The sequence below is a fragment of the Sarcophilus harrisii genome, chromosome 6 (genome assembly GCF_902635505.1).
Source record: "Sarcophilus harrisii chromosome 6, mSarHar1.11, whole genome shotgun sequence".
NCBI classification, from domain to species: domain Eukaryota; kingdom Metazoa; phylum Chordata; class Mammalia; order Dasyuromorphia; family Dasyuridae; genus Sarcophilus; species Sarcophilus harrisii.
Genome location: NC_045431.1, coordinates 180,083,091 through 180,108,749, shown reverse-complemented (window position 1 = coordinate 180,108,749; position 25,659 = coordinate 180,083,091). Strand labels below are relative to the sequence as shown.

The following is a 25,659-nucleotide window of genomic DNA, read 5'->3' as shown; positions in this document are numbered from 1 at the left end:
GAACTGCAGAACGCAAGAATAATGTGTAAGTGCACAGTAAACTTGGAAACTGGAGTTGGAACCAGGGTCTGGAATGCCAGATAGTCGTGCTCGGCCTAGAGGTAAAGGTTAAGTGTGGCCAAGGTCATAGAAGAGAAGAAAACCAGAGCCCAAGGCTTGTCCAGAGTGCGGCAGCAGCTTTGCGAGGGGAGCCAGGACTCAGCCTTCACTCCTACAACATCACGTCTGGGGCTCTTTCCAGCAGCTTTCAATCCCCTGGGGTTTATATTCCAGGAACACCAGGTAGGACAGAAGCAGCAAAATGAACCCTGGACTCTGCGATGTTACCTTGGCTTTCTGCATGTCCTCTTTTAGGTCGTAGTCAATCCGGGAAATGAGGTGGGCATTGAAGCCGGCCAAGGAGAACAAGGTTGGCGTGGCGGCAGAGGCTCCAAAGGGATCGACGTGCCAGGAGAACTGAGGTCTCACCCCAAAAGTTTCATATAAGAAGCCGTGTCCCTCTGCAATGGCAAGGCAGATGGTACAACGTAAGTGTGCTGGCCCCGTTATTCTGACTGCTCAGTGTCAGAAGTGGGCCAGAGAAGCAGGTCCGGGATGGATTCTGGTTTCCTCCATCAGCTAGCCACACATCAGTAAAAAGCACTTAAGGAAGGGTTAGCACTAGGGATAGTAAGACAGCTTCAGCTTCTGAGCATGAACAGGGATTTTTTTTCCTTGATTATTTCTGACTAACTAACTAAAACAATCAACAACCCAGTGGTTTAAAGCAGAAATGGGATCTTCAGATTTTTAAGCCAGAATCTCACAAGCTCAGACTTGGATGAAAGAACACAGAGCAAGCACTCTCCTATTTTCAGATGAAAGGATGCTAGTTAAGAGAAGTAACAGAGGAGATGAAAGAATCACAATCTTAAATAAAGAACCATTCCCACCTAACCAGGCAGACAGATCAACAGATTGTAATTAAATGGCACTTAATAAGGATTTGCACTTGGCTTCGGAAAACCAGATGCACACATCAGACTCCTGCCAATTCTTCAATGCTTCCCTCAGATCCCTTCCAGCAAGCCCTCCTTCCCACACCCCATGAAGAGAATCTCTCCCTCCTCAGAGCTCCTAAAGCCCTTTGTTCACTGTGCTTACAGAAGAGGAAGCATTTTGTGGTGGACAGAAAGCTGGCTTCAGATCCAAGAACTGGATTCGATTCAATTCTACTGGAATTCTAATTCCAACACATTCCCTGTGTAAGCCTGGGAAAGATACTTTTTCACTCTTCTGGATGCCTTCTGAAGGCTTTATATTTCAGAAAAGGTATTGACTCATGTTTGGAAGAGGTTTCTTACTGGGAGCTCTCTATACCAAGTAATCTCTTGTATTTTCCCTCTCCTTATTCTAACACACAACACTCAGACACTTTCCTTATAGGCCTTAATCCACAATATTTATTTTTATTAGACTTTACAGGGACTTTGAGGACATGGCATGGACCGGGTTTCATAATATTCCCAGAATCTCAGAGTGGGAATGGACTTTAGGTGGCACACCATCCAATCTATATCTGGAAGATTTCTCTCCCAAACTTGACAGGGACACTAGCCATTCCATTCATCTCTAACTGCCCCACAGGGCCCTCCATAGAAGGTATATTCAGTATTCATTTGTTTCATAAATAAATAATTATTTAAAAAGTTAAGCAGGGATGGTTTCACCTTTGTCTTTGTATTTCCAGCATCTTGGCCCCACATAATAGTTTTTAGTTTATGTTTGATTTTTAGTAAATTTAAGTTTTAGTAAAAGTTTTAGCTGATTGATGGATAAATTCAGATAGAAAGTGGCAGCCTTAGCACCTAACAATTCTCTCCTTGTTATCTTTCCTAGGGTTGTTTCACATATATTTTGTGCAAGAATACTGGATTCTTGGATCTTGGATTACAGGTCCCTCAATTGGATTTTCTCAGAGAAGAAAGACAGTGAACTTTCAGGAAAAAATAATATTTCATCCCTCCCTCCCTCACAATTTTCAGTCTGGCCTTTAAAGACTAGTGAGAAACCTGTGCTGAATAATTTAATGTCCGTGGGGAGACATACTTCAACACTCCATGGCTCTGTAAATTGAGGGATAGGAGGAATCTCCCTTCACCTACACAGATCACAGCTTATCCATGTCTTAGAAAAGAGTTTCCTGAATGGCTATGGTCAAAAAAGACACCCCTAGTAGTCACACCATTGGTGAGGAGCCTCTCTTGACTTGAGCTAGGGTGTTTCTGGAACCAAAATCACATTTGGAAGCCAAGCAAGTTCACACTTTGACACCTTTACGGTCTGGCAGCATTGCCATGGTTTGTGACTACTGGGTAACCTTTAAGAACTGAGATTCAGGGCAGTTGGATGGGGCAGTGGATAGAGCATCAGCCCTGAAGTCAGAACAACCTGAATTCAAATCTGGCCTCAGACACTTAACGCTTCCTGGCTGTGTGATCCTGGGCAAATCACGTAACCCCAATTGTCTCAGCAAAACAAATAAATAAAAACAACTATAAAATGAGAATCATAATATCTGCCTACTAGAGTTGTTGTGAAGATCAAAGGTATAACACTTTAGAAACCTTAAGATAATGATGAATGATAGTTATCATTATTATATTGTTGTAGAACTAGAAAGTGACACAGCTGGAATATGAACACCGGTCTACTAATGTTAAACTTGAATCACTGACTGTCAGAACTAAGGAAGAAAAAACAAACAAAAAACAGCTGATTTAGCGAAAGGAAACAGAATTAAAGGAAAGAGAACTGCTTAAGAGCACAGTGCAAGCTTTAGGCAGAGGCCAGACACAAATTAGGCCTTCTGAGTCCTCCCTTGGAATACTTTGTTTCTTCCCATTGGTTAATTTTTTTAATTGATTTTTTTTTCTTTATGTCACCTCATTTCTAAGTATACTCTATTCCTTCCCACCCCTTAAAAGAAAGATTTAAAAAGAGAAATATAGAAGTTTGACAAAACTAATCAACATATCTACTGCACCTGTGAGTATGTGAAATGCCCCACACCCATAGTCCCCTAACTCTGGAATGAAAGATAAGAGGTACCTCTCCTTAATTCTTCAGCAGACAAAACTGAACATTATTAATAATTATAAGCCCATATGTCCAAAGGGCTATAAAAGAGTGCAAACTCTTTGATCTAGCAGTCTCACTGCTGGATCTGTATCCCAAAGAAATCATAAAAGAGGGAAAAGGACCCACATGTGCAAAAATGTTTGTAAGCAGCACTCTTTGTAGTGGCAAGGAATTGGATATTGATTGACTGCCCATCAATTGGGGAATGGATGAATAAATTGTGGCATATGAAGATAATGAAATACTATTGTTCTATAAGAAATGACAAGGCTGATTTCAGAAAAGCCTGGAAAGACTTACATGAACTGATGCTAGGTAAAGTGAACCAAGAGAACATTGTACATAGCCACAACAAGATTGTGTGGCCATTTGTGATGGACATGGCTCTTTTCAACAATGAGGTGATTCAAGGCAATTCCAATAAACTTGGGATGGAAAGTGCTATTGGCATCCAGAGAGAGAACTATGAAGACTGAATATGGATCAAAGCACAGTAGTTTTCACCTTTTGTTGTTGTTTGTTTGTCTGCTTGTTTTTTTCCTCTTTTCATTTGATTTTTTTTTTTTTTTTGGTTCACCATGAAGAATATAGAAATACCTTTAGAAGAATTTTACACATTTAACTTATATGAGATTGCTTGCTATCTTGGGGAGAAATGTGAGGGAAGGTGAGGGAGAAAAATTTGAGACAAAAGGTTTTGCAAAAGGTGAATGTTGAAAACTATCTTTGTACGTTTTTGGAAAAATAAAATACCATTAAATTGAAAGAGAAGAAAAGAAAGAAAAAAACATTAAAAAACATAAAATTTTTTTAGTTGTGTTCATTTTTCCTTATAGTCAATGTCTAAATTGTTTTACTAATCTTTCTTACTTCACTCTCCCTCAGTTAATATAAGTTAATTCTTCATATTCATTGTTCTTAGAAAAAAAATCACCATAGTCACTATTCTTCACAATGTGATGATAATCACAAACACAATTTGTTTAGCCATTTCCCATTAGATAGGCATCTACTTTATTTCCAATTCTTAGCTATCACAAAAAGTGCTGCTCTAAATCTTTTGAGGTACGAGGACACTTTCTTATCAATAGTTTCCTTGTAGGTGTTATATTATCTTTCTATTACAAATGAGGGAACTAAGAGAGAAGTTCAGTGACTTATCTAGCATCAAACATCTTATCTCAGGCTGGATTTGAACTCAAGCCCTTCTGACACCCAAATCTAGTGTTAACATACCACCTAATCCCTGTCTTCTTGAGCAATCTTTCATTTTTCTTTTTCTGAATTGGCAATTACTATTTGCTTTTCTCCTCTTATACCTGTCCTCACCTTCCATTCATGCTTAAGATTTCCAGATAGATTTTAATTCTTCATCATTTGAGGTCAGTCTGGATGGCACCAATTGGGCCCAGTGCATAAGGCCTCGATTCCAATGAGATCAGCACAAGTATTTCTGAAAAGTTCATCACCTGCCTGATACCTTATCTATGTCCTCTGGGGCCCTCACTGAGCAGGGCTGAAATGTCCTGATGATAAAGATTGCCTCAGATACTGTAAATTCCTTGAGATTACTCAATGCTACTGGCTTTTTTCTCTTCTCTCTCTTTTTTTTAAACTACTGCCATGTTACTACTGGGCTTATATCCCAAAGAAATATTAAAGAAGGGAAAGGGACCTGTATGTGCAAAAAGTTTGTGGCAGCCCTTTTCATAGTGGCTAAAAACTGGAAATTGAATGGATGCCCATCAATTGGAGAATGTTTGGGTAAATTGTGGTATATGAATGTTATGGAATATTATTGTTCTGTAAGAAATGACCAGCAGGATGAATACAGAGAGGCTTGGAGAGACTTACAGGAACTGATGCTGAGTGAAATGCGCAGAACCAGGAGATCATTATACATGGCAACAATACTATATGAGGATCAATTCTGATGGATGTGGCTCTCTTCAACAATGAGAGGATCCAAATCATTTCTAATTGATCAGTAATGAACAGAATCAGCTACACTCAACAAAAGAACACTGGGAAATGAGTGTGGACCACAATATAGCATTTACATTCTGTTATTGTTTGCTTGCATTTTTGTTTTTCTTCCCAGGTTGTTTTTATCTTTTTTCTAAATCTGTGCAGCAAGACAATTGTATAAATATGTATACATATTACATATTTAACATGTATGGGACTACCTGCCATCTAGGGGAGGGGGTGGCGGCAAGGAGGGGAAAAGTTGGAATAGAAGTTTTTGCAAGGGTCAATGTTGAAAAATTACCCATGCATATGTTTTGTCAATAAAAAGCTATTAAAAAAAAAAAGCCTACTGCCAGCAACACAGAGTTAACAATTAATTGGAGTTTAGTCTAAAATCCCTGAGAAACTTCTGAAGGTAGCAAGAGAAAAAAAGTTAATGAATTATGTCTTGGATGCTATCCACCAGGCCAAGCCATCAACATTTATTTAATCCCAGAAAATTCAGCTACAGAAGTAAAAAGCAGCATGAGTGTTTGAAGAATGGAAAAGTAATGTGGAAACCACATTTACAGTTGAAGAAACCTGAGACCCAAAGAGGAAGTCAGCCCAGCCTAATGTCCTTCCGCCAGGACTGTGTTGTTTCTTCCTTCTAGGGAATCCCCAAGATACCATTTATAAAATCACAGACTTTAAGGAGAAAAACATCCTAGAATGTAAACTGCCAGAGCTGGAAAAAAATCTTGGAATTCTAAGACGTTAGCAGTAGAACAGGTCTTGGGACATAAAACAAAGACTATTAAGATGGGAAGGTACCTCAGAACAGCGTTCAAACTGCAAGAGACCTGAAGGACATATCATCCTAGCCCCCCATATTGTAGATCAGGCAGCTGATGCTCAGAGACACCTGATCTAGAGTTACACAGCTAGTTTGTTGGAGAGCCCAGTATTAAGCCAAAGTCTCCAACTTTCAGTTCAAGGCTCTTTTCATGGCCTTGCCCAGCTGAAGCAGCAAAGCATCCTGAGGAAGAGCTAGGACATTGAGTGCCAGAAAAATCAAACCACCTCCATTCCCTCAGACCCTAATAAAGATGGCCAAAGAGCTTGAGCCCAAGAGGCCGGGCCCAGACCAACACACCTGTTTCCAGCTCCGCTCCCACAGTTACCACTGTGGAGAAGGAGCCCACCTTCCTCATCATAACCAGCAACAACTGTCCCCAACAGGCAGATAGGATTATCCTGGGACGCAGAGGGGTCACTGCGCCTGCTGGTGCTACACCACTGGTCAATGACCCAGAATAAAAGTTTTTGCCACCCTCTGCTGACATTGTTCTATGTTGTAACATGGAGAACTGAGAGGATTTTATTAGTGGATATGACATTTAAAAAGAGGTATCACTGTCTGCTGTACTTTAAGGATAGGGGGGAGGCTTTCCATCTAAATTGCAGCTGATCCCTCTCATCCATATTATTTTCCCCATTAGAATGTGAGCTCCTGGTGGGGCAGAGACTTTCTTACTTTTCCCTTTGTATCCCCAGTGCACAGTGCTTTGCACAGAGAAAGTACTTTAAAGGTGCTTTATTCATTCATTCAATGAGTCATTACTAAATAGGTAAAAGAAACAAACCTGTTAATTGTAAAATCTGATCATCAATGTGGGTCACTGCTTCATCATGCATCACCTGGCCTCCGATAATAAATTCCAGCCGTCCTTCTTTCACTAACTGATGGACCTTTGATAATGAGAAACAAATAATTCCATTAACAATCCAGTCAATAATCAGATTAGAAAACATTTACTCAGCAAGTATAAGTTTTAAGGGTTTGGTTTCAATCTCTGGAGCCACATGACCAGGGTGTAGCAGACTGGATGCAAGCCTGCAGCCCCAGGCTCTCTCATTTAGCAACCACATGCCATGGGCACCACACTGGTCAAAGGGCACCTCTCTACTTCAGCCAGTGCTGCCCTGAGCGATAAGTACCTCCCCCACTTGGGGTCTCAGTTTATTCTCATCTACAAAATGCCTACCTTGGCCCAGAGGATAGCTAAGGTCTCCTATAAATTAAAGCTTAAGTCTCCTTACCTAGTATATGTAGCTTATACTCTTGAACCTCAGTTTCCTAATATTTATTTAATTTATTTATTTATTAATCACATACTATGTGCTAGGCACTGTACAAATATTTCATCATTAGATCCTCACAAAGGCCCTCTGGGGCAGATGTTATTAATCTCCTATGCTTGGGAAACTTGAAGAAGATAGTGGTAAGTGACTTGCCCAAGTTCAAACAACCAGCAAATATCTGAGGCAATTCCTGCCCTCCATTAGACTGTAAGTTCCTAGAGGGCAGGGATTATCTTTGTCCTTGTCTCTCCAGTGTTCAGCATAGTTCCTGACACATAGTAGGTACTTAATAAATGCTTATTGACTGTCTGACTTCTAGGCAGTACTTTTCTTTTTTGTTTTTTTGCTTTTCCTTTAAAAATGTTATTTTGTTACTTTTTTCCAATTAACATTCATTTTCTCTCCTTTCCATTGAAGAGACAGAGACAGAGAGAGAGAGAGACAGGAGAGACACAAAAAGAGACAGAGAGAGAGAGAGAGAGAGAGAGAGAGAGAGAGAGAGAGAGAGAGAAGAAGAAGAGACAGAAGACAGACAAATTCAAAGAGAGTCAGAGAGAGAGACAGAAAAAGAGAGACAGAGACAAAGAGAAAGAGAGAAAGTGACAGAGACAGAGAAAAACAGAAACAGAGAGATAGAGGCACAGAGAGAGAGAAAGAGAGAAGGAGAGGGAAAGGGAGGGAAGGAGAAGAGTGAAGAATTAAGGGAGGGAGGGAAAGAGAAAGAGAAACAAAAAGAGCTAGACAGAGAGACAAAGAAAGGCAGAGACAAACAGAGAAAGAGAGCCAGATACAGAGTGAGTGCACAAATCTGCATTGTTCATGTTCAATAATGAATGTCTTTACCTCGAGTGTCTCTGTTCTCAGGAAGGAGGCTGATATACTTTTATCTTTAGTCCTCTGTTATTATGGTTGGTCACTGCATTGATGAAAGTTCCCAAGTCCTTTAAAGTTGTTTTTCTTTATAAGGTCATTGCATATTCATTGTCCTGGTTCTGCTCACTTCTCTCTTCTTCAGTTGATTTTAGTCTTTCTAGTTTTCTCTGGTCCTGTCTAGTTATTTTTCGCAGCACAATGATGTTCCAATACATCAGCATACCATAATCTGCCTAGTCATTCCTTACTGGAGGGCATGCTCCTTAGTTTCCAGTTCTTTGCCAACACAAAAGTTGCAATGAATCAGTGCTTTTCAAAATATAAAGCAGATAATCTCTCAGCAGGTTGGGAGGATTCTCCCCACCTTCCAGAAGAGGAAACTGAGGCTCCTGGAGGAGAATTGCTTTGCCAAAGCCAATCAGAAGCACAGCCTCCTGTCTCCTGTCTCCCAGCCACTTGCTAAAAAATTAATTTTAAGATGACATGGTATTCCTGCTCTGGAGTGGCACAGATACCATTTTAGCTGCCAGGACAAAAGTGCCACAAGCAAGGCTGTACAGGAATCTACCCTATCCCGCAATGACAATGGTCAGCTCAATGGAGGAGGCAAAAAAGCTGATCTGAGAGTCTGGAGAAAGCTAAGGAGGGCACCAGTCTCTCTCTTAATTAGAGGGGACCTGAAGGAAGGGCCCAGACCTATGGCTCATTAGAGAGTACTTTCTTAAAGAACCTTTTTCTGCTCTACCTCCAGACATTTCCTGAGATTTTTACAAAATAGAAAGAAGTGACGATTATCCCCATGATTTTACATATGAGGAGCTGAGGTACAGAGAGGTTAAGTGACATGCCCCGGATCACATAACTCTCTGGGGTGGGATGTGACTTTAGCAACACTTGTCCTCATGGCATGTAGTTTCTCCCCAGGCAAGTCACTCAGCCAAGCTTCAGCATAACTCTTGCAACAGGATAAGAATCCTTGCATTGCCCACCTTGCGTGGCTTTTAGGTGGCAAGCACCCTGCAAGTCATTGAGCAATGCAGAAATATGAGCTGCTATTATTTTGTTATTTAAAATACAGAGGGTGGAAACCATGTCTTATTGATCCTTTCATTTCCCCCAGCACCTACCCCAATGCTCTGCACAGATCAGCACTCAAGAAAAGTCCAGATTAGTATATATAAATGGTAGCAGTGAAACAGTTTGGCCTTCCCACCCATTTGCTGAGCCCTCTGCTTCACCCAGAACCCAAATGCTGGGGCTCAAAAGGTCTCTGGGGATCATTTCTTCGACCCTTCCATCAGGCAGAGTAGAAACTTGATACTCCAGAAAGGGAAATGACCAGGCCAAGCTCGCATAGCCAGGAAGTGTCAGAGCTGAGATTTGTCCAAGGTCCCACACAGAGAAGTAGTCTACCTAGGAAGAATCCCCTCTAAAGTTCTCAGCCTTGTTTCTTCATCCCTTAAATCAGGGGTCCTCAAACTACGGCCCGCAGGTCAGATGAGGCAGCTGAGAACGTTTATCTCCCTCACCCAGGGCTAGTTTCTTTATTTAAAGGCCCCAAAGCAAAGTTTTTGTTTTTACTATAGTCCGGCTCTTCAACAGTCTGAGGGACAGTGAACTGGCCCCCTATTTAAAAAAGTTTGAGGACCCCTGCCTTAAATTAATGGGTTGAACTCAATGTCATTTACTTAGAATGCTATAAGGAAAAAGAATAGGGCCTAGGCCTGGAATTTCATTAGCATCTAGGTCTCCTGATTGGAGAGACTGTCAACTAGTGCAGATGAGCACCTTCTCTGTAACTTGTAGTGTTAGAGAAATATCTAGATTTCCAATTTGTGAAAGAAACTGGACTTGAAACTAGGTCCTCCAAGCTTTATCTTTATTTACTAACTCCTTGGGACCTCTCAAGTTCTCTTAAGAAATACTGACCTGATCTCATCTACGAACAAACAAACAATAAAAAAAGCCATAATGTTATTTAGCTTCACCCTACAGATAAGGACCAGGAGACACAATTGTTTCACAATGTTAGTGCAAATATCACAGTAAAATTTCCTAGTGGGGCTATTAGCCTGAATTAGAATTCTAAACACTTCCGAGAAAATGCAAACCACATTTATCAAAAGAAGAAATAGCAGATTAGATTTAACAGCAGATCAGTGGCCCTTTGAGTACTTTTACAATGTTCTTTGATTGAATGTGGTTTCCTTTTCCTCTGAATGTTGCAGTATCCATTCAGAAAGATTTTTTTAGCTCCCACCACAGTAATTAATAAATCAGACACAATCACCTGCTGTTTCTGGATGTCTGTGGCCACTCTGCTCCACCAGAGCCGGAAGAATTCTTGTTCAACAGCAATAAATTTGCGCTGCTTCCCTCTGCTTAGTTCCTCCGTCACAGAAGTGTAGACATTGGCTGCATAGGCTTGCATGCTCTCCTGCAGAATGAGAGGGAAGTGGAGAGTGAAGGGGGAATGGGGAATGACCGTCTATGAATTACACAAACATGATTTAAAACAGGGCACACTGGCTTGATGGCAGAGCAAGGAGATGACCCCTTTCCCAAACTGGACAATTAGCCATATCAGGTACTGGAGGTCTATAAGTTCTAATACAAGTATACCCAAAGAACTAGGCAAAAACTAAGATGGGACTTGCTATTAAGGCCAAAAACATCACTGGTTTGATGGCACAAAAGTGTCATTACCTGGCCCTGTGGTTTTCTCTATGCCCAAGGCAAACAATTTGTACACCACAGGGCTATCTCAGGTAAACACAAAAATTGACAGCTACTTAGGGAATGGGCTCGCTCTGTACCACTGAAATTTCCCAGAGCTGTTTTCCCTACTTCCAATGCAATCAGCTTTACAGCTTTCATACAGCAACATCAGCCCAAAGGCTAATCCCAGGCAATGCCAGCTCACTGTCCAGGCTATCCCTGTTTTTATCTGCAGCCAGACTCAGGATAATAGAAGGCTGGTGCCCTCATTAGGACTATTTTCAGTAGTGATTTCCTTTCCGTGTTCAGGGCAGTTCAGCTGTGGTTTCACAGGAAAAGGAATGTAAAAAAGAATTATCATCAGAGGGGCAGCTAAGTGGAGAAATGCATCTTGGAGTCAGAAGGATCTGAATTCAAATTAACACATATCTGCTATATGACTTTGGGCCACATTCACACAGAGGAAAAAAATAAGGAAAAAAAAAAAAAAAGAATTATCATTAGAGGGAGGCAACTGAAAAAAAGCTGGGTGAAATCCAGAGCAAGAAAAAGGGGCAACAATGAAAATTTGTATGTTCCAAAAGACGATATTAAATATGTCCAAGAGATGAAGAAGGCTTCCAGAAAATTGTATGAATTCTTTATGGCAGATTTACTAGAGGCCCAAAAGGACAGTTATAGAAGATCTGAGAGTAAGGTTTCAATCTGCATTGTTGAAGGAAGTTTCCATATCAGTGAGAAGGTGATTGATTCAACAAAGCATGGGAGCAAGTATATTTCAGAGATACAAAGCAAAGCAATATGTGAGCAAAGAGGACAGAGGTTGTTGTCAGTTAGAGTGAGATTTCTGAAGAGAGTATTTAAGGAGAGTTTAAAATAAGAACTAAGTTTAGCAGTACATTCCAGGTTCCAGGTTAGTGGGATTTTGAAAGCAAGATCTTGGATGTCAAATCCTGAATTGTTCTGAGTAGACCATGCAGCCTCCAAATGCCAGCTGGGAGCCCAGAGGAGAGGAGTAGAGATGCAGATCTGGGAGTTACTAGCATAAAGGGTAATAACTAAAACCAAGAGAGTGGACACAATTAACAAGAAAGGGAGTGCAGACAGAAGTGAAAGGGCCTATGGAAAGTTACAAGGGGAACATCTGAATTAAGAGTTGAGAAGAAGATGAGAAAGTAGTGGTAGTTTGTTTTTTTTGTTTTTTGTTTTTGTTTTTTTTTTTTGAAATGTTGAAGGAATGATTAGGGAAGAAAACAGTGAAGTTGTAATATCTCTGAAGCTGAGAGGGTAGAGAAAATCCAGTATGAAAATGTAATCACAAGTCAGAAGCAGAAGAGAAAAAGGACTGCCCCTGATTCTGTTGATTAGAAGAATCGAACTGTAAAAGGTCATGGTTCAATATACAATAATAATAATAAAGGTCGGTTTCTTGTAAAAGCACTTTTAAGGTTTGCAAAGTACTTTCTATGTTATCTTATTTGAGGTGTTATTCTCATTTTATAGATGAAGAAACTGTGACTGATAGTTTAAGACTCTTGTCCAAGCCCACACAGCTACAAAGTATTTGAGGGAAGATTCTTCCTGACTCTATGACCAGCTGCAGGAACTATTCTGGAACTATCAAGATATTAAAAGTACTTACAAGATAGTCTTTGGATGCATTTTTTTTTTTTTTGCAGACAGGGACTGGAGAGGGGGATAGTTGTGAAAAGCTACACAAGAACTGCACAGGATTAATAGGCTGAAAGAGTTGGGTTAGGCAGTGGTGGAAGGAGTATTCATCCCAAGGAAGTCAAGAGATCTTTTCATACTTCACTTTAGTGTAGACATGGCCTTGAATTCTCAAAGGCTATGCCAGCAGAACACAAACCATGGACAGTTCTACCAAAATGAAGATTTCACGTAAATAGTTCTTCTATAAGAATTAGTTTGTCTGTTATCTAAGGGCCAGCCTAGCTAAAAGTAACCAGGTTTATCACCAAAGGTCTAGCCACTGGGTAATGACTTCTCAGCTGCAGAAATATATCATGTCCATCAAACAACTAGCACTTATTAAACACCCATCAAGGACCAGGCAAGGAAAGGCTGTAATCTGCAATGAACCAAATGGAATTATCAATCCTTAGAAATGATACCAAATATGTATATGTATATGGCATAGCTACTTTAAGAAGTAGAGGGTACAAGTATGGTTAGCCTCATTTGGTAGATGAAGAAACTCAGGTCCAGTGGATGAAGTGATTTGCCCAAGATGATATGAATAATAAGTGATTAAATTGAATCCATAGAATTTAGAGCTGAAGAATATCTTAAATACGGGATGTTAGAGCTGGAAAGGACCTTCGCTTACAGAATGTTAGAGCTTAAAGGGATATCATATAGATACCATATATCATATAGATATCCAGTTGACTGCTTTCTTTAGAGATAAACCCCAGCATCTTAATTTACCCAGGTTCATGTAGACAATAAGTGGCAAAGAAGGGACTCCAATCAAGTCTTTAAATCCATATCTAGTACTCATTCCATGCTGTCTCCCATCCTACAAGTCAGGAATAGAAACAGGGCATATCTAGTACAAATGAACTGGTTAAGGAAAGTAAGTTTATATACATGAAACAAGTAGAAAACAAATCAAATATAATATAATCCAGTGTTAGATTGTATAGGAAACAAAGAGGAAATGTCAGTGTGGTATGATGACAAGAATAATGGAAACCACAGGACCTGAGTTTGAATCCTGGGATCTAGAAGAACTTAAGAGTAGTTTAAACTCAATATGCTTATTTTTCGATTGTAAAATGAAGTCCTCTGGACCAGAATAAAAGGCTTTGAATGACTTCCAACATGTCTTCCAGCTATAAATCTATGACCAGTTAAGGACGACTTCTTGGAAGAGATAAGCTCAAAGTAAGACAGACTAATGTGGTGGGAAAGACCCCACTTGGAATTCAGGAGACCAATTTTTCCGTAACTCACTGTATGACCTTGGACAATTGAATTCACAACTCTGAGCCTCAGTTTTTCTCATCTGTCTATCAAATGTTTTGTACTTGAAGGCCTCTAAGGTCTCTTTCTACCTCTAGGATTGATTCTAAGGGACTCATCAATCTTCTCTGACAAATCTGTAAGTACCAGAAATCTTTCGGGTGACTCTAGGCAAAGATGCTAAGCAAGCCCAGAATACAACCAAAAGGGCTACCTGCAATCAGGTTAGGGCCAACCTCTTAATTCCGACTAGGTCACTTTTGAATGTGTGTTAAATGTTGGAAAATTCACTCTATTTAATGGTCTGTCAGTGACCTTCTAACTTTCTGACCTTTTGGCTAAAGACTGGGTATCCTCAGGGAAGCAATCATGTACTCCAAACTGCCAGATGGAGTACATTCTGTTTTAGCCATAGGAGATTCTACAACCATCTTGTCTCAGTACTAGAAGGAACCTAAAAAAACATCTTTATTTTACATAGATGGAAAATGAATCCAGAAAGCATTAGAGGATTTTCATAAGATCATACAGTAGAGAAGTGACTATGAGTCAGAGTCCAGGGCTCTGTCCGTTCCACCCCGACTATATTTTGACAAGTTCTTGATTCCTCATTTTGACTTTCTGGAGGATGGGAGGGGTTGGTACAGCAAATCAAGTACTCTGGATCAGAATTAGAAAAAACTCCAAAAGGGGATTCAGCCCAGAATGGTTCTGGCAGTGGGGTGGGCTCCAAAATTCCTCATACAGGCAAAGGAGAAGGAACTGTAGATATCCTTGTCCTCCAATTCTGAGATTCAAGGAAGCACATAATCCTACTTTCTTGGGAGCTATGAGGGCAGTATGATCTGCTCCTCTTGAAGCATCCAGATGCCCTCTTGCAACATTGAGGAATTGCCTTTGGAATATTGAGCTGTCCCCTTTGCAACCTCTGGCTGTGATCTTGGAACGCTGAGCTGTCCCCTTTGCAACCTCTGGTTGTCCCCCTGAAGGCTGAGCTGTCTCCCTTGCAACCTCTAATTGTGATCTTGGAACGCTGAGCTGTCCCCTTTGCAACCTCTGGTTGTCCTCTTCTAACAGTGAATTAACTTCTTTGCAACCTCTGGTTGTCCCTCTGAAGACTGAGCTGTCCCCCTTGCAACCTCTGGTTGTCCCCCTGAAGGCTGAGCTGCTCCCCTTGCACCAGCTGGCTGTGATCTTGGAACGCTGAGCTCTCCCCTTTGCAACCTCTGGCTGTGATCTTGGAACGCTGAGCTCTCCCCTTTGCAACCTCTGGCTGTGATCTTGGAACGCTGAGCTCTCCCCTTTGCAACCTCTGGCTGTGATCTTGGAACGCTGAGCTCTCCCCTTTGGAACCTTTGGCTGTGATCTTGGAACGCTGAGCTGTCCCCTTTGCAACCTCTGGTTGTCCCCCTGAAGACTGAGCTGTCCCCCTTGCAACCTCTGGTTGTCCCCCTGAAGGCTGAGCTGCTCCCCTGGCACCAGCTGGCTGTGATCTTGGAACGCTGAGCTCTCCCCTTTGCAACCTCTGGCTGTGATCTTGGAACGCTGAGCTCTCCCCTTTGCAACCTCTGGCTGTGATCTTGGAACGCTGTGCTCTCCCCTTTGCAATCCCTGGTTCTCCCCCTGAAGGCTGAGCTGTCCCCCTTGCACGAGCTGGTTGCACCCGCGGAACGTCAGACCCTGCAGCCTTTAACACTGGCAAACCAGGAACGCGCTTCTACCTACCTGGACGGTGTAGACCCAGCCCACGTCCATGTGACTGTGAGGCACCACGAAGGCCCTCAGACGGCCGGGCTCTCGGCCTCGGAGGCCTTTCGCTCGCGGCGACAATAGCAGCCATAGGGATAGGAGCCATAGCAGCGGCAGCCAGGCCGGGAGTCTCATCCTTCCCGGACCAGAGAACCGAGGCCGATCCCTGGTGCTGGGACTTCCGCCCCTTCACTCTCCCCTCCTCCTGAGGCGGGGCAACTACGGCGAGCCAGAGGGGGCTGGCCTCTCCGAGGAGGCCGCAGGCGCGCGCTTGCTTCCCTCAGGCTGGAGTAAGAGGGAAGAAAGGGGAGGGAGGAAGGTGAGACCATTCATTGTGTAATTAATAGTGTATACAGTGTGTAATGTGCTCATGCAGATAATTACAATTAATAGTGTTCCAGTGTGTGGCTGGTGGAGGAGGAATGTCTTTGAAAACCAGAGGGGGCGGGAGCCTGACACAGCGCTACCATGGAGAGTTCCTGATGCTGCGGGGGGACTCGGGACCTGCTGGGAGCCGGGTCCTATGGAAGCTCTCCCGAGCCGGATGCATCCCCGCCGCTCCTTCGAGGCCCGAGGGCACGCACTGCAATTCACAAGAGAGGAAATTGAGGCTGCCCAACGATGGCCGCAGAGTCGAGTGCGAAAGGGGCGCTGCATAAATGCTTTGTGTTTTAAGTTGGAAGAGGTCCAGCATCTGGCTGCCTTAGCTAGAATAAAAACAAGGCGCTCTAATTATTATTGTTGTTATTATCACCACCACCACCACCACCATCGTCAATAACAACGACCACAAAAGTAATAATAAACACTGGCTTTATATAGGGTTTCAAGTTTGCAAAGCTATTTCCATATATCCTCTCATTTGTTCTTTACAGAGGAGAAACCTGAGGCTGAAACACGAGGTAGCTTGACCATGGACAGACTGCTAGTAAGTGGTGGAGGCAGTATTTCAATGCAAGTCTTCCTGAATTCAAGTCTAATGCTAGCCTAGCTAGCTCCCTCCTTCCTTCCCCCCCCCCCCCCCCCCCCCCATGACAAGGATTCCTGTTTCTGTTTCCATTATAATATATATAATAATATAATAATGTTCTGGAGGACAAACATCACAGACACAGGCCCTGAGACTTGACCCCTGCAGAACAAACCTCACTTCCTAAGCTGGAAAATGGCCAGTCAAAAATGATACAAACTAAACACATTCTATCACCTACAGTATATGAAGTACATTATCTGAACACATCCCAAGTTAATAAGAAACTGGGACAGCAAACCACATCTATGGATTCTGTGAAATGAGAACACATTGTTGTGTCTCTGAACAACAGCCCGTTGTCATTTCTTGTGTTTTTATTCAAATTGGGAACATTAGTGTTGTATTTAATTTGGAAAGAAAGCCAATTTGGCCACAAGTCTCCCTTTGGCAGCAACTGGGTATTAGTAACCTAAGTAATATTGCTTTTTTTTAAAAGTCTAATATAATATCTTAGTAAAGAAAATGCCAAAACATGGTCCTGACAAAAAATTTACTTCTCTCTATTGTAGTTTCCCCTTTGTTGTTGTTTTGTTTTTCATTCCCAGAGGACGATAACATCAAGGAGGTGATGCCATGACATGCAAATGAATTGGATTTAAGTGAAGGAGGGATAGGCAAGGTCAGAGTTCGGATCCAGTGGAAGATATAGATCAGGATGACTGGAGAAGGTCCTGGATGCAGTGGGAGACCTTGGCCTTTTTAAGTCTTTTCCCACAAAAAGATTTAGTCCCATTAAAAGCTTTCACCCATAAATCCTAGTTCTGTTCCAGACTTTATTCATCCTCTCTTCCCATTACAGTAGAAAACACCTAGGATGTTTTCTTTGTTTCCTACCTGGCTCAGATAATTCAGAGAACCAATTTATTTTATACCTTTAGGTTCCCCTTCTTCCTTCTTTCTGTGTTTACTTTCTACTGCCTTGAAAATGAGACCAATTACTACCTGCCAGAGGGGAGGGGGTGGGGAGATGAAGAGGAAATTTTTTTTTTATTTTTTTTTTTATTTAATAGCCTTTTATTTACAGGATATATACATGGGTAACTTTACAGCATTAACAATTGCCAAACCTCTTGTTCCAATTTTTCACCTTTTACCCCCCCACCCCCTCCCCTAGATGGCAGGATGAACAGTAGATGTTAAATATATTAAAATATAAATTAGATACACAATAAGTATACATGACCAAAATGTTATTTTGCTGTACAAAAAGAATCAGACTCTGAAATATTGTACAATTAGCTTGTGAAGGAAATCAAAAATGCAGGTGTGCATAAATATAGGGATTGGGAATTCAATGTAATGGTTTTTAGTCATCTCCCAGAGTTCTTTTTCTGGGCATAGCTAGTTCAGTTCATTACTGCTCCATTAGAAATGATTTGGTTGATCTCGTTGCTGAGTATGGCCTGATCCATCAGAACTGGTCATCATATAGTATTGTTGTTGAAGTATATAATGATCTCCTGGTCCTGCTCATTTCACTCAGCATCAGTTCGTGTAAGTCTCTCCAGGCCTTTCTGAAATTATCCTGTTGGTCATTTCTTACAGAACAGTAATATTCCATAATTTTCATATACCACAATTTATTCAGCCATTCTCCAACTGATGGACATCCATTCAGTTTCCAGTTTCTAGCCACTACAAAAAGGGCTGCCACAAACATTCGTGCACATACAGGTCCCTTTCCCTTCTTTATAATCTCTTTGGGATATAATCCCAGTAGTAACACTGCTGGATCAAAGGGTATGCACAGTTTGATAACTTTTTGAGCATAGTTCCAAACTACTCTCCAAAATGGTTGGATTCGTTCACAACTCCACCAACAATGCATCAATGTCCCAGTTTTCCCGCATCCCCTCCAACAATCATCATTATTTTTTCCTGTCATCTTAGCCAATCTGACAGGTGTGTAGTGGTATCTTAGAGTTGTCTTAATTTGCATTTCTCTGATTAATAATGACTTGGAGCATCTTTTCATATGAAGAAATAGTTTCAATTTCTTCATCTGAGAATTGTCTGTTCATATCCTTTGACCATTTTTCAATTGGAGAATGGCTTGATTTTTTATAAATTAGAGTTAATTCGCTATATATTTTGGAAATGAGGCCTTTATCAGAACCTTTGGCTGTAAAAATATTTTCCCAGTTTATTGCTTCCCTTCTAATCTTGTCTGCATTAGTTTTGTTTGTACAAAAACTTTTCAGTTTGGTATAATCAAAATTTTCTATTTTGTGATCAGTAATGATCTCTAGTTCTGCTTTGGTCATAAAGACCTTCCGAAGGGGAAAATTTGTAACAAAAGGTTATGCAAAGGTCAATGTTGGAAAAATTACCCATGCATTTGCTTTGTAAAAGAAAAGAAAAGAAAAAAGAAAAGCTTTAATTTAAAAAATAAAGAAAATGAGACCAATTTAAGAAAACTTTTTTTGGAAGTAAGATTATTAGTAATAGGGACAGCGAGGTGGTGCAGGGGAGAGAGCACCAGCTCTGAAGTCAGGAGGACCTGAGTTCAAATCTAACCTCAGACACTTAACACTTCCTAGCTGTGTGACTTTGAGCAAGTTACTTAACCCCAATTCCTCAACAACAAAAAGAGAAAGAAAGAAAGATTATTAGTAATAATAAATCCCATTTCTGGATCACCTTAAAGTGACAAAATGCTTCCCTAACAACAGTTCCTCATGATAGAGAGTGCACACATTATTATCTCTAATTTATAGATGAGAAAACTGAGGTCTAAAAAGTAATGTAATTTGGCCAAGGTCAAGCAATGTCAGTAGGAGTTAAGATATGAACTCAACGCCACTGTCTCTATATCTACCAATTTTTCCACTATACCAGATTACTTAAAGACTCATCCACTCAATAAAGCCTTGATATACAAAGACCAGGTATCATGCTATATATGGAATGCAAAGATAAATAATATACATTTTCTGAGTCATTTTTTTCTTGTTGAAACCTGTGATTTTACTTATTAGAGGCATCTGGCTGGAACTATTTAGTGAATAGCACAGAAGATCTGGAGTCAGAAAATGTGAATTTCAAATCTGGCTTCTGAACTAGCTGTATGACTTTGGGCAAATCATCTAACCGCTGTCTGCCTTGATTTCTTTATCTGTAAAATGGGGATAATAATAGTGCCTACCTTCCAGGGCAGTTTGAGGATCAAATGTTAAGATTATTATTATTTTGACGACATCATATAGGATAGATTGAAGGGGAAGAGGAAGAAAAAGAAAAAGAGTAAACAAATTGAGAATTTTCTTTTAGAGTCTGGAAGGAGACCAATGGTCAAAGAAGTTAAAAGAACCAGGAAAGCAAAAGCCATCCCAAGTCTATTGGAATTGTCTTGAATCACTGTATTGCTGAGAAGAGCTAAGTCTATCATAGTTGATCATGACATAATCTTGTTGTTGCCATGCACAATGATCTCCTGGTTCTGCTCACTTCACTCAGTATCAGTTCATGTAAGTCTCTCCAGGACTTTCTGAAATCAGTCTGTTCATCATCCTTATAATATTCCATTTGATGTGGTTTATGATGTAAGGCACCAAATGATATGGTTCAAGGACCAAAATGATGTGGGTTATGTAGTTCAGATGATGGTAGGCATAAAAAGTTGGGATTTGGTTGTATGAAGAATTCACAATGGCCATTCTCTTTGGCAAAAGGTAGATTTATTTAGGGAAGAAGTTACAGAAAAAATGAAGGGATATAATAGACACCAGGAATGGTAAATATGAAATAGAGTGGAAGAGCATATGAAAGACAAGTTCCTCAGTGGAAGTCAATTGCCCAATAGAAAGGGAGCATCCTATAAGTTTGGGGCATGCCATTAGTTAGCAAGCTAAATCTTGAAAGGGACTTAGCATCCTAAAAAAGTTAGCTGTAAGGTGTGGAGTTAAGGGAGATACATGTGGCATGGGGGAAGGGAAGGGGAATGGGAAAGACACCACAAGGCAGGGTGCCTTGGTGGACTGGCCCAAAGGGAGGCAGCAGCCATGGGATGACCTATACCTAGATTTTATGGAAAAAATTTAACCTTAGGGATATGACTGGGATTCCTGAGAGGGCATAGCAAGATGAGATTGCTGAGAACTCTGCAAAGAGTGGGTCTCTGGAATTTTGACATAACTTGGATTTCAGACTGGAAACCTACCCAAAGGGTGGGACCATGGAGCTAAACTGATCTTTATCAGAGCTTTCTACCTGCTTGCCTCAGGGATCAATTCTTTAGTTTCTCTCAGTTCAACACACCATTCAAGACCTCATCACATTCAAAAATCATAAATTATTCAGCCATTCCCCAATTGATGGGCATCCACTAGATTTTCAATTTCTTGCCACCATAAAAAAGAAGGTATTTTCATTTAAAAAGAAGATAAATGCTATGCTTCATTTCAAAGGAAAAAAATTCTGATGAAATAACAATTCTGGTCTTTCAGAAGATGGAGGTCCTTACTAGTATTTAGGCTACCAAGTCTAAGGAGTTAGCTTGGAGTTAATGTCTAAAGGAAATTAGACTTGTATCCTGATTCTGGAGTTTGCTGTATGTTTTGCTTTGGATGTTTCTCGGTTTAGGTTTCCTTATCTGAAAATGTATTTGGACTTGGTGATCTCTTTCAGCTCAAAATTCTGTATTCCTAATAAATAAATCTGGTCAAAGGTCTTTCCCTTTTTTCTCCCCAAAGCCATAATGGATTCTTTTCCTTTTGACTCTTAGTCTTTCTTTCCCGTGCCTGACCCTCTTCCAGCCACTGCGGCTATTGGAAAAACTTGGTGTAGAACACACCTGCTTTCCTCAGCGAGAAGCTGAACAAGGATATGAGACAATTTGATTTATCTCTAGATCATTCCTGCTATTCTCTTTGGCTTGCCTCCATTTCTATCCCGTCTGCCTCCTCTCCCTACCCCTAACCCCAACCCCGAACTCTTTGAGCCAGCCCTATAAGCAAAGCCAGGAGAGGCAGGAAAAGGCACCCTTTATTCCACAGCCTTAGATAGCAGACGGGAGGTAATGTCCTCCCTCCGTGAAGCAAGAAGAAAGATCCCTCGGTCTCTCTCCTTAGGGCCAGAGAAGTCAATCATAAAAACAAACACGTGGGCCAGAGGAGCATAGGGTACCTTCTTCTGAGGAAGCTGCCAACTAGATGAAGGAGATTTTTTTTTAACCCTAAGCAATCTCCCCAGAACTTCTCTCGTCCAAACACACAAGAAAACAAGAAAAGGGCTCTCACGGACTTGAGAGATAGAAAGGTTCACGGTTTACCAAAGAACAACCTCTGACTCCTCAAGATGGGGATTCGAACTCAGGTTCTCTGGTTTTAAAGCTAGGGTTTGATCAATATTATATGACGATCAATTCATGACTCTTTCCAATAATGAAATGATTGATGCCAGTTCCAATGATCTTGTGATGAAGAGAGCCATCTCCACCCAGAGAGAGGACTGTGGGAACTGAATGGGGATCACATTCTCGCTCTTTTTGTTGTTGTTAGCTTGCATTTTGTTTTCTTACTCACTTTCTTTCCTTTTTGATCTATTTTTTCTCGTGCAACAAGGGAATTGTAGAAATATTTACACATTAAAAAAGTAAAAATAAAAATTCCACCCCCCCCCCTCAATAAAGCTAGGGTTTGTTTTCCTTCCTCCTGCTGTTTTCTTGACCACAGGTGCCCGGCTTGCCTTCTGTTACTTATCACTCCTGTCCCACACTCGTAATTGGCAGGCAAGGGGAGCAGGTCTGCAGGGCGCCTAGTTTTATTTTTACCTTCCCAAGAGGGTCCCCGGTCTCCTCCCCCGCCCTGCTTTCCCGAGGTTGGCATCGGTACAGCCACATATCCACCTGTTGGCTTGGCCCGAGATAAGAGTGAGCGGAATGTCTGAGACCCCAGGTAGCCTGGTGGGCGTGCCCGAGCTGGAGTGGAGCCTCCTTCCTTCCTCCAGCTTTCCCTGCCCTCCTCGACTTCTTCCCTCCCGCAGCTGCTTAGTTCCGCGCTGCCCGCCTGTACCACTCAGTTCTGCCGGGAGTTGGGGGTGGGGGGGAGGAAGAGAACGCGGAGGAGAGAGGGAGAGCTAGGAGGAGGAAGAAGATCAAAGTCGAGAGAAGCTAGTGGAGGAAGAAGAGGGATGCCAGAAGGAGGAAGGCTGGGGGCAAGAGCAGCGCCCGGAGTCCTGCGCGCTTATGGGCTGGAGCCCTTGGCTCTGACGCCGAAACAACCTCGGAGCGCACTCCGTGGCCGACCGTCCTATCTGGAGTCCTGGTCAGATCCCAGGCGCAGAAGCCAGGTTAGCTGCTTCTTTTTCCTCCTTTTTGCCTCTTCTATCCCGCCCTTACCCCATCCCCTCTTCCCAAGTGATGCTTCCCGTTCCACCCTTCCCTAGACACCCCATTTGCCAGTCTCCCCCGACAGTTAGGGGCCAGAGACGAGGGCTTCTAGCCGAGATCTACAGTTACCGACAGCTTTCCCTTCGCTCTTTGCTAGTTGGCAGCCTCCTAGGCCAAGAGCAAGTTGGCTGGTACTCGTATCAACTCAATGGGACTGAGGAATTAGAAATCTCTGAAAGTAAAATACAGCAAACCCACGCAGTGACAAGTGAAGGTGATTTCCCCTCCACCTGGGGCTGGGCTGTTGTCCCCCAGAATCCTGTCCGGGTTGGGGAGTGGGTACTTGGATGGGAAGGCCGGGAGGCTGCGCCTACATGGACCAGGACAATCCTGGTATTCCTGGTAACCTTGAAAGGTTTCTGGTCATGTTCTGATCTGGTCAAAGTGGCTCAGATGGAAATGTGTGTAATGGGAGGGTAGAGTGAGGAGGTATGGAAGAAAGGGGGGTGACTGGGAAAGATGTTAATTCTGAATTAGTGGCTGAAGAGAAGTACTCTGCTCTAGGACAGTATTAGAGACTGGCAACAGGAATTCAGATGTGTTTGCTCTTCTTTCTGAGTTGGAACCAGAGAGAGCTGGGTGAATGATTTTTTCTAGTCACTGCGGACCATACTTCCAAAGCCCTTTGCGCAATCTAGAGAACTTGTCAATCAGAACTAGAATTTGGGGTACTTTTATTGGGAGAACTGCTTTTCTGTGTATTACACATGTCACTTTCCTTTTTCCTTGCCTCAATTTGCTTCTCTGCAAAATGGGGAGGTTGAACAAGGTGAAAAATCCCTTTTAACCCTAAATCCTAAGAAGGCCAAGCAATTGTGTTTGGAACCAGAGAATCATAGAGATTAAAGGAATTTGAAATCATTTTATCCACCTTGCTCAGCCCCCTCACTTTACTGAAAGGGAAACCGAGGCTCAGAGAGAAATAGTGTCTTAGCCAAAGCCAAAGAGGCAATTCCTGAAAGAAGAACAGTTAAAAGAGATATATAGGCAAAAATAACAGGACCCCCCCTAAAAAAAAACCCAACAATCTGTTTTCAGCTGAGATTTGGAAGAGAATGTAGGATCAGTAGGCAGAGGTGCTAAAAAGGTTCTCCACATGGCAGGAACTGCTGAGAAATTTCTTACACCAATAGGGACAAGATTGTGTGGTTGGAAAAGAGAACAGTCCTTAGAAAAGGAAGTATGATTCCAGACTTTTAAATGCTGAAAACTCTTAAAAGGAAACTCCATCTGTATGCAACTGTGTTTCCAGGAACAGAAAATCTTTTTTCTTTTTGCATTGCCATGGAAAACAGGGAGCAAGAGAGATTACTGTAGGAAATTAAAACTACTTCTTTATGCCTATGTATAGGTATGTATATATGTATATAATTATCCAACCTGGTTTCATGTACTTTGAAAGATATGAAGTTCTCCCTCTCCCTCTTCCCCTCCTCCTTGAAGTGAACTTTTATTTGCAAAGCTATGTGATCCATTTAAAATTTTATTTCTGGAAATAGTTTACTTCTATGCACTTCATTCACATTTAAAAGTCCTGCTCTTTTATTTGTGAATCTGCATAGAAAATGCCTATTCCCTTTCCCAACCCTTACGCAGTACATAATAGACATTATAGAATTATGTAGGGATTCATGATAGAAAGCTTCAACATTACATTTTTGAACAAAACTTAGGAACCTCTGGTGATCCTTATATTTAGCTGGTTTCCCTCCCTGAAATTTTAATCAATTGGTATGAATCCTGTCCTTCAGTCCTGAGCACAAACTTAATCCTTTCCCCATATGTAGTCATTAGGAGACTAAGGTACCTTTCAAGGCCCTTGCCCCAACTTTTTGTTTTTCTAGGCTAAGTATCCTCAGTGTTCCTTTTTTTTTTCCCCAAGGGAAAACCACAGTGGTTTTTTGCTAAGTAAAGCACACTGTACTTTAATCCCAAAGCTAACTTATACCTAAATCAGTGAGATGAATTGGGACTCTGGATCCTAAATAAGAGAAAACCAATTGGGAATATCATAGTGCTCTGCAAGTAGTTGAAGACTTGTTATCTGAAAGTGGGATTCAGCCTATTCCATTTGTCTCCAATTGGTAGAACTAAGAGCATGGATGGACCTAGCAGAGAAGCAGATTTCAGTTTGATTTAAAGGGGAAAAAGTCTTAAATTACAGGCATCCAGATTTGAATGGGCTACCTTGGGGAGCAGCAAATTTTTCCCTCATCTACTGTCACCATATGAAGGCTACACCAAAGCTTCTTAAACTGTGTGTCAAATCCCATATGGGGTCTTGTAATCTAATTTGGCAACAGTAAAAGGTATCAAATATTCCTCCAAGATTTAGTTCTTTATGTAACAATAAACAAACATATCCATCTCATTGGTGTGCAAATTTGTTTTCATCTTTAATAAATGGTAAAATTTTGTATATATCAAAGAATCATTTTAAATTAAATTTCTTTATGATTTAGTAGTAATAAATGTTGGATTTGTATACTTATTTTGAATATCTATATGCCCAGGATCACATATAAATTCCTGGGTAAAAACGGGTCTTGAGTGAAAAAGATTTAAGAAGCCCTGTAGTCCCAGTTCTGAGTATCTTTCTTCCTAAACTAATTGTCAATTCAAAGTTAAATTACAAACTCCTCACATGCCCCAAGAGGTAGAATTGCTCTCCTATTGCCATTGTAGATTCCCAAAT

At 41.4% G+C, this 25,659-nt stretch overlaps 2 protein-coding genes across 2 annotated transcripts in view; one reads left to right on the top strand and one right to left on the bottom strand.

The window, feature by feature from the left end:
* Positions 1-15,752, bottom strand: part of MAN2B2 (mannosidase alpha class 2B member 2) — a 66,843-nt gene extending 51,091 nt beyond the window's left edge. Inside the window, exons 1-4 of the mRNA XM_012553007.3 lie at positions 15,520-15,752; positions 10,379-10,525; positions 6,717-6,822; positions 328-500 (exon numbers count right to left, since the gene is read on the bottom strand). Coding sequence (XP_012408461.1) covers positions 328-500; positions 6,717-6,822; positions 10,379-10,525; positions 15,520-15,678 — 585 coding nt within the window. The 5' untranslated portion in view covers positions 15,679-15,752. The remainder of the gene's footprint in view (positions 1-327; positions 501-6,716; positions 6,823-10,378; positions 10,526-15,519) is intronic.
* A 6,904-nt stretch (positions 15,753-22,656) lies between these two features.
* The window catches only part of PRAG1 (PEAK1 related, kinase-activating pseudokinase 1), a 140,757-nt gene continuing 137,754 nt past the window's right edge, over positions 22,657-25,659 (top strand). Inside the window, exon 1 of the mRNA XM_031943821.1 lies at positions 22,657-22,864. Within this exon, the coding sequence (XP_031799681.1) occupies positions 22,706-22,864 (159 nt within the window). The 5' untranslated portion in view covers positions 22,657-22,705. The remainder of the gene's footprint in view (positions 22,865-25,659) is intronic.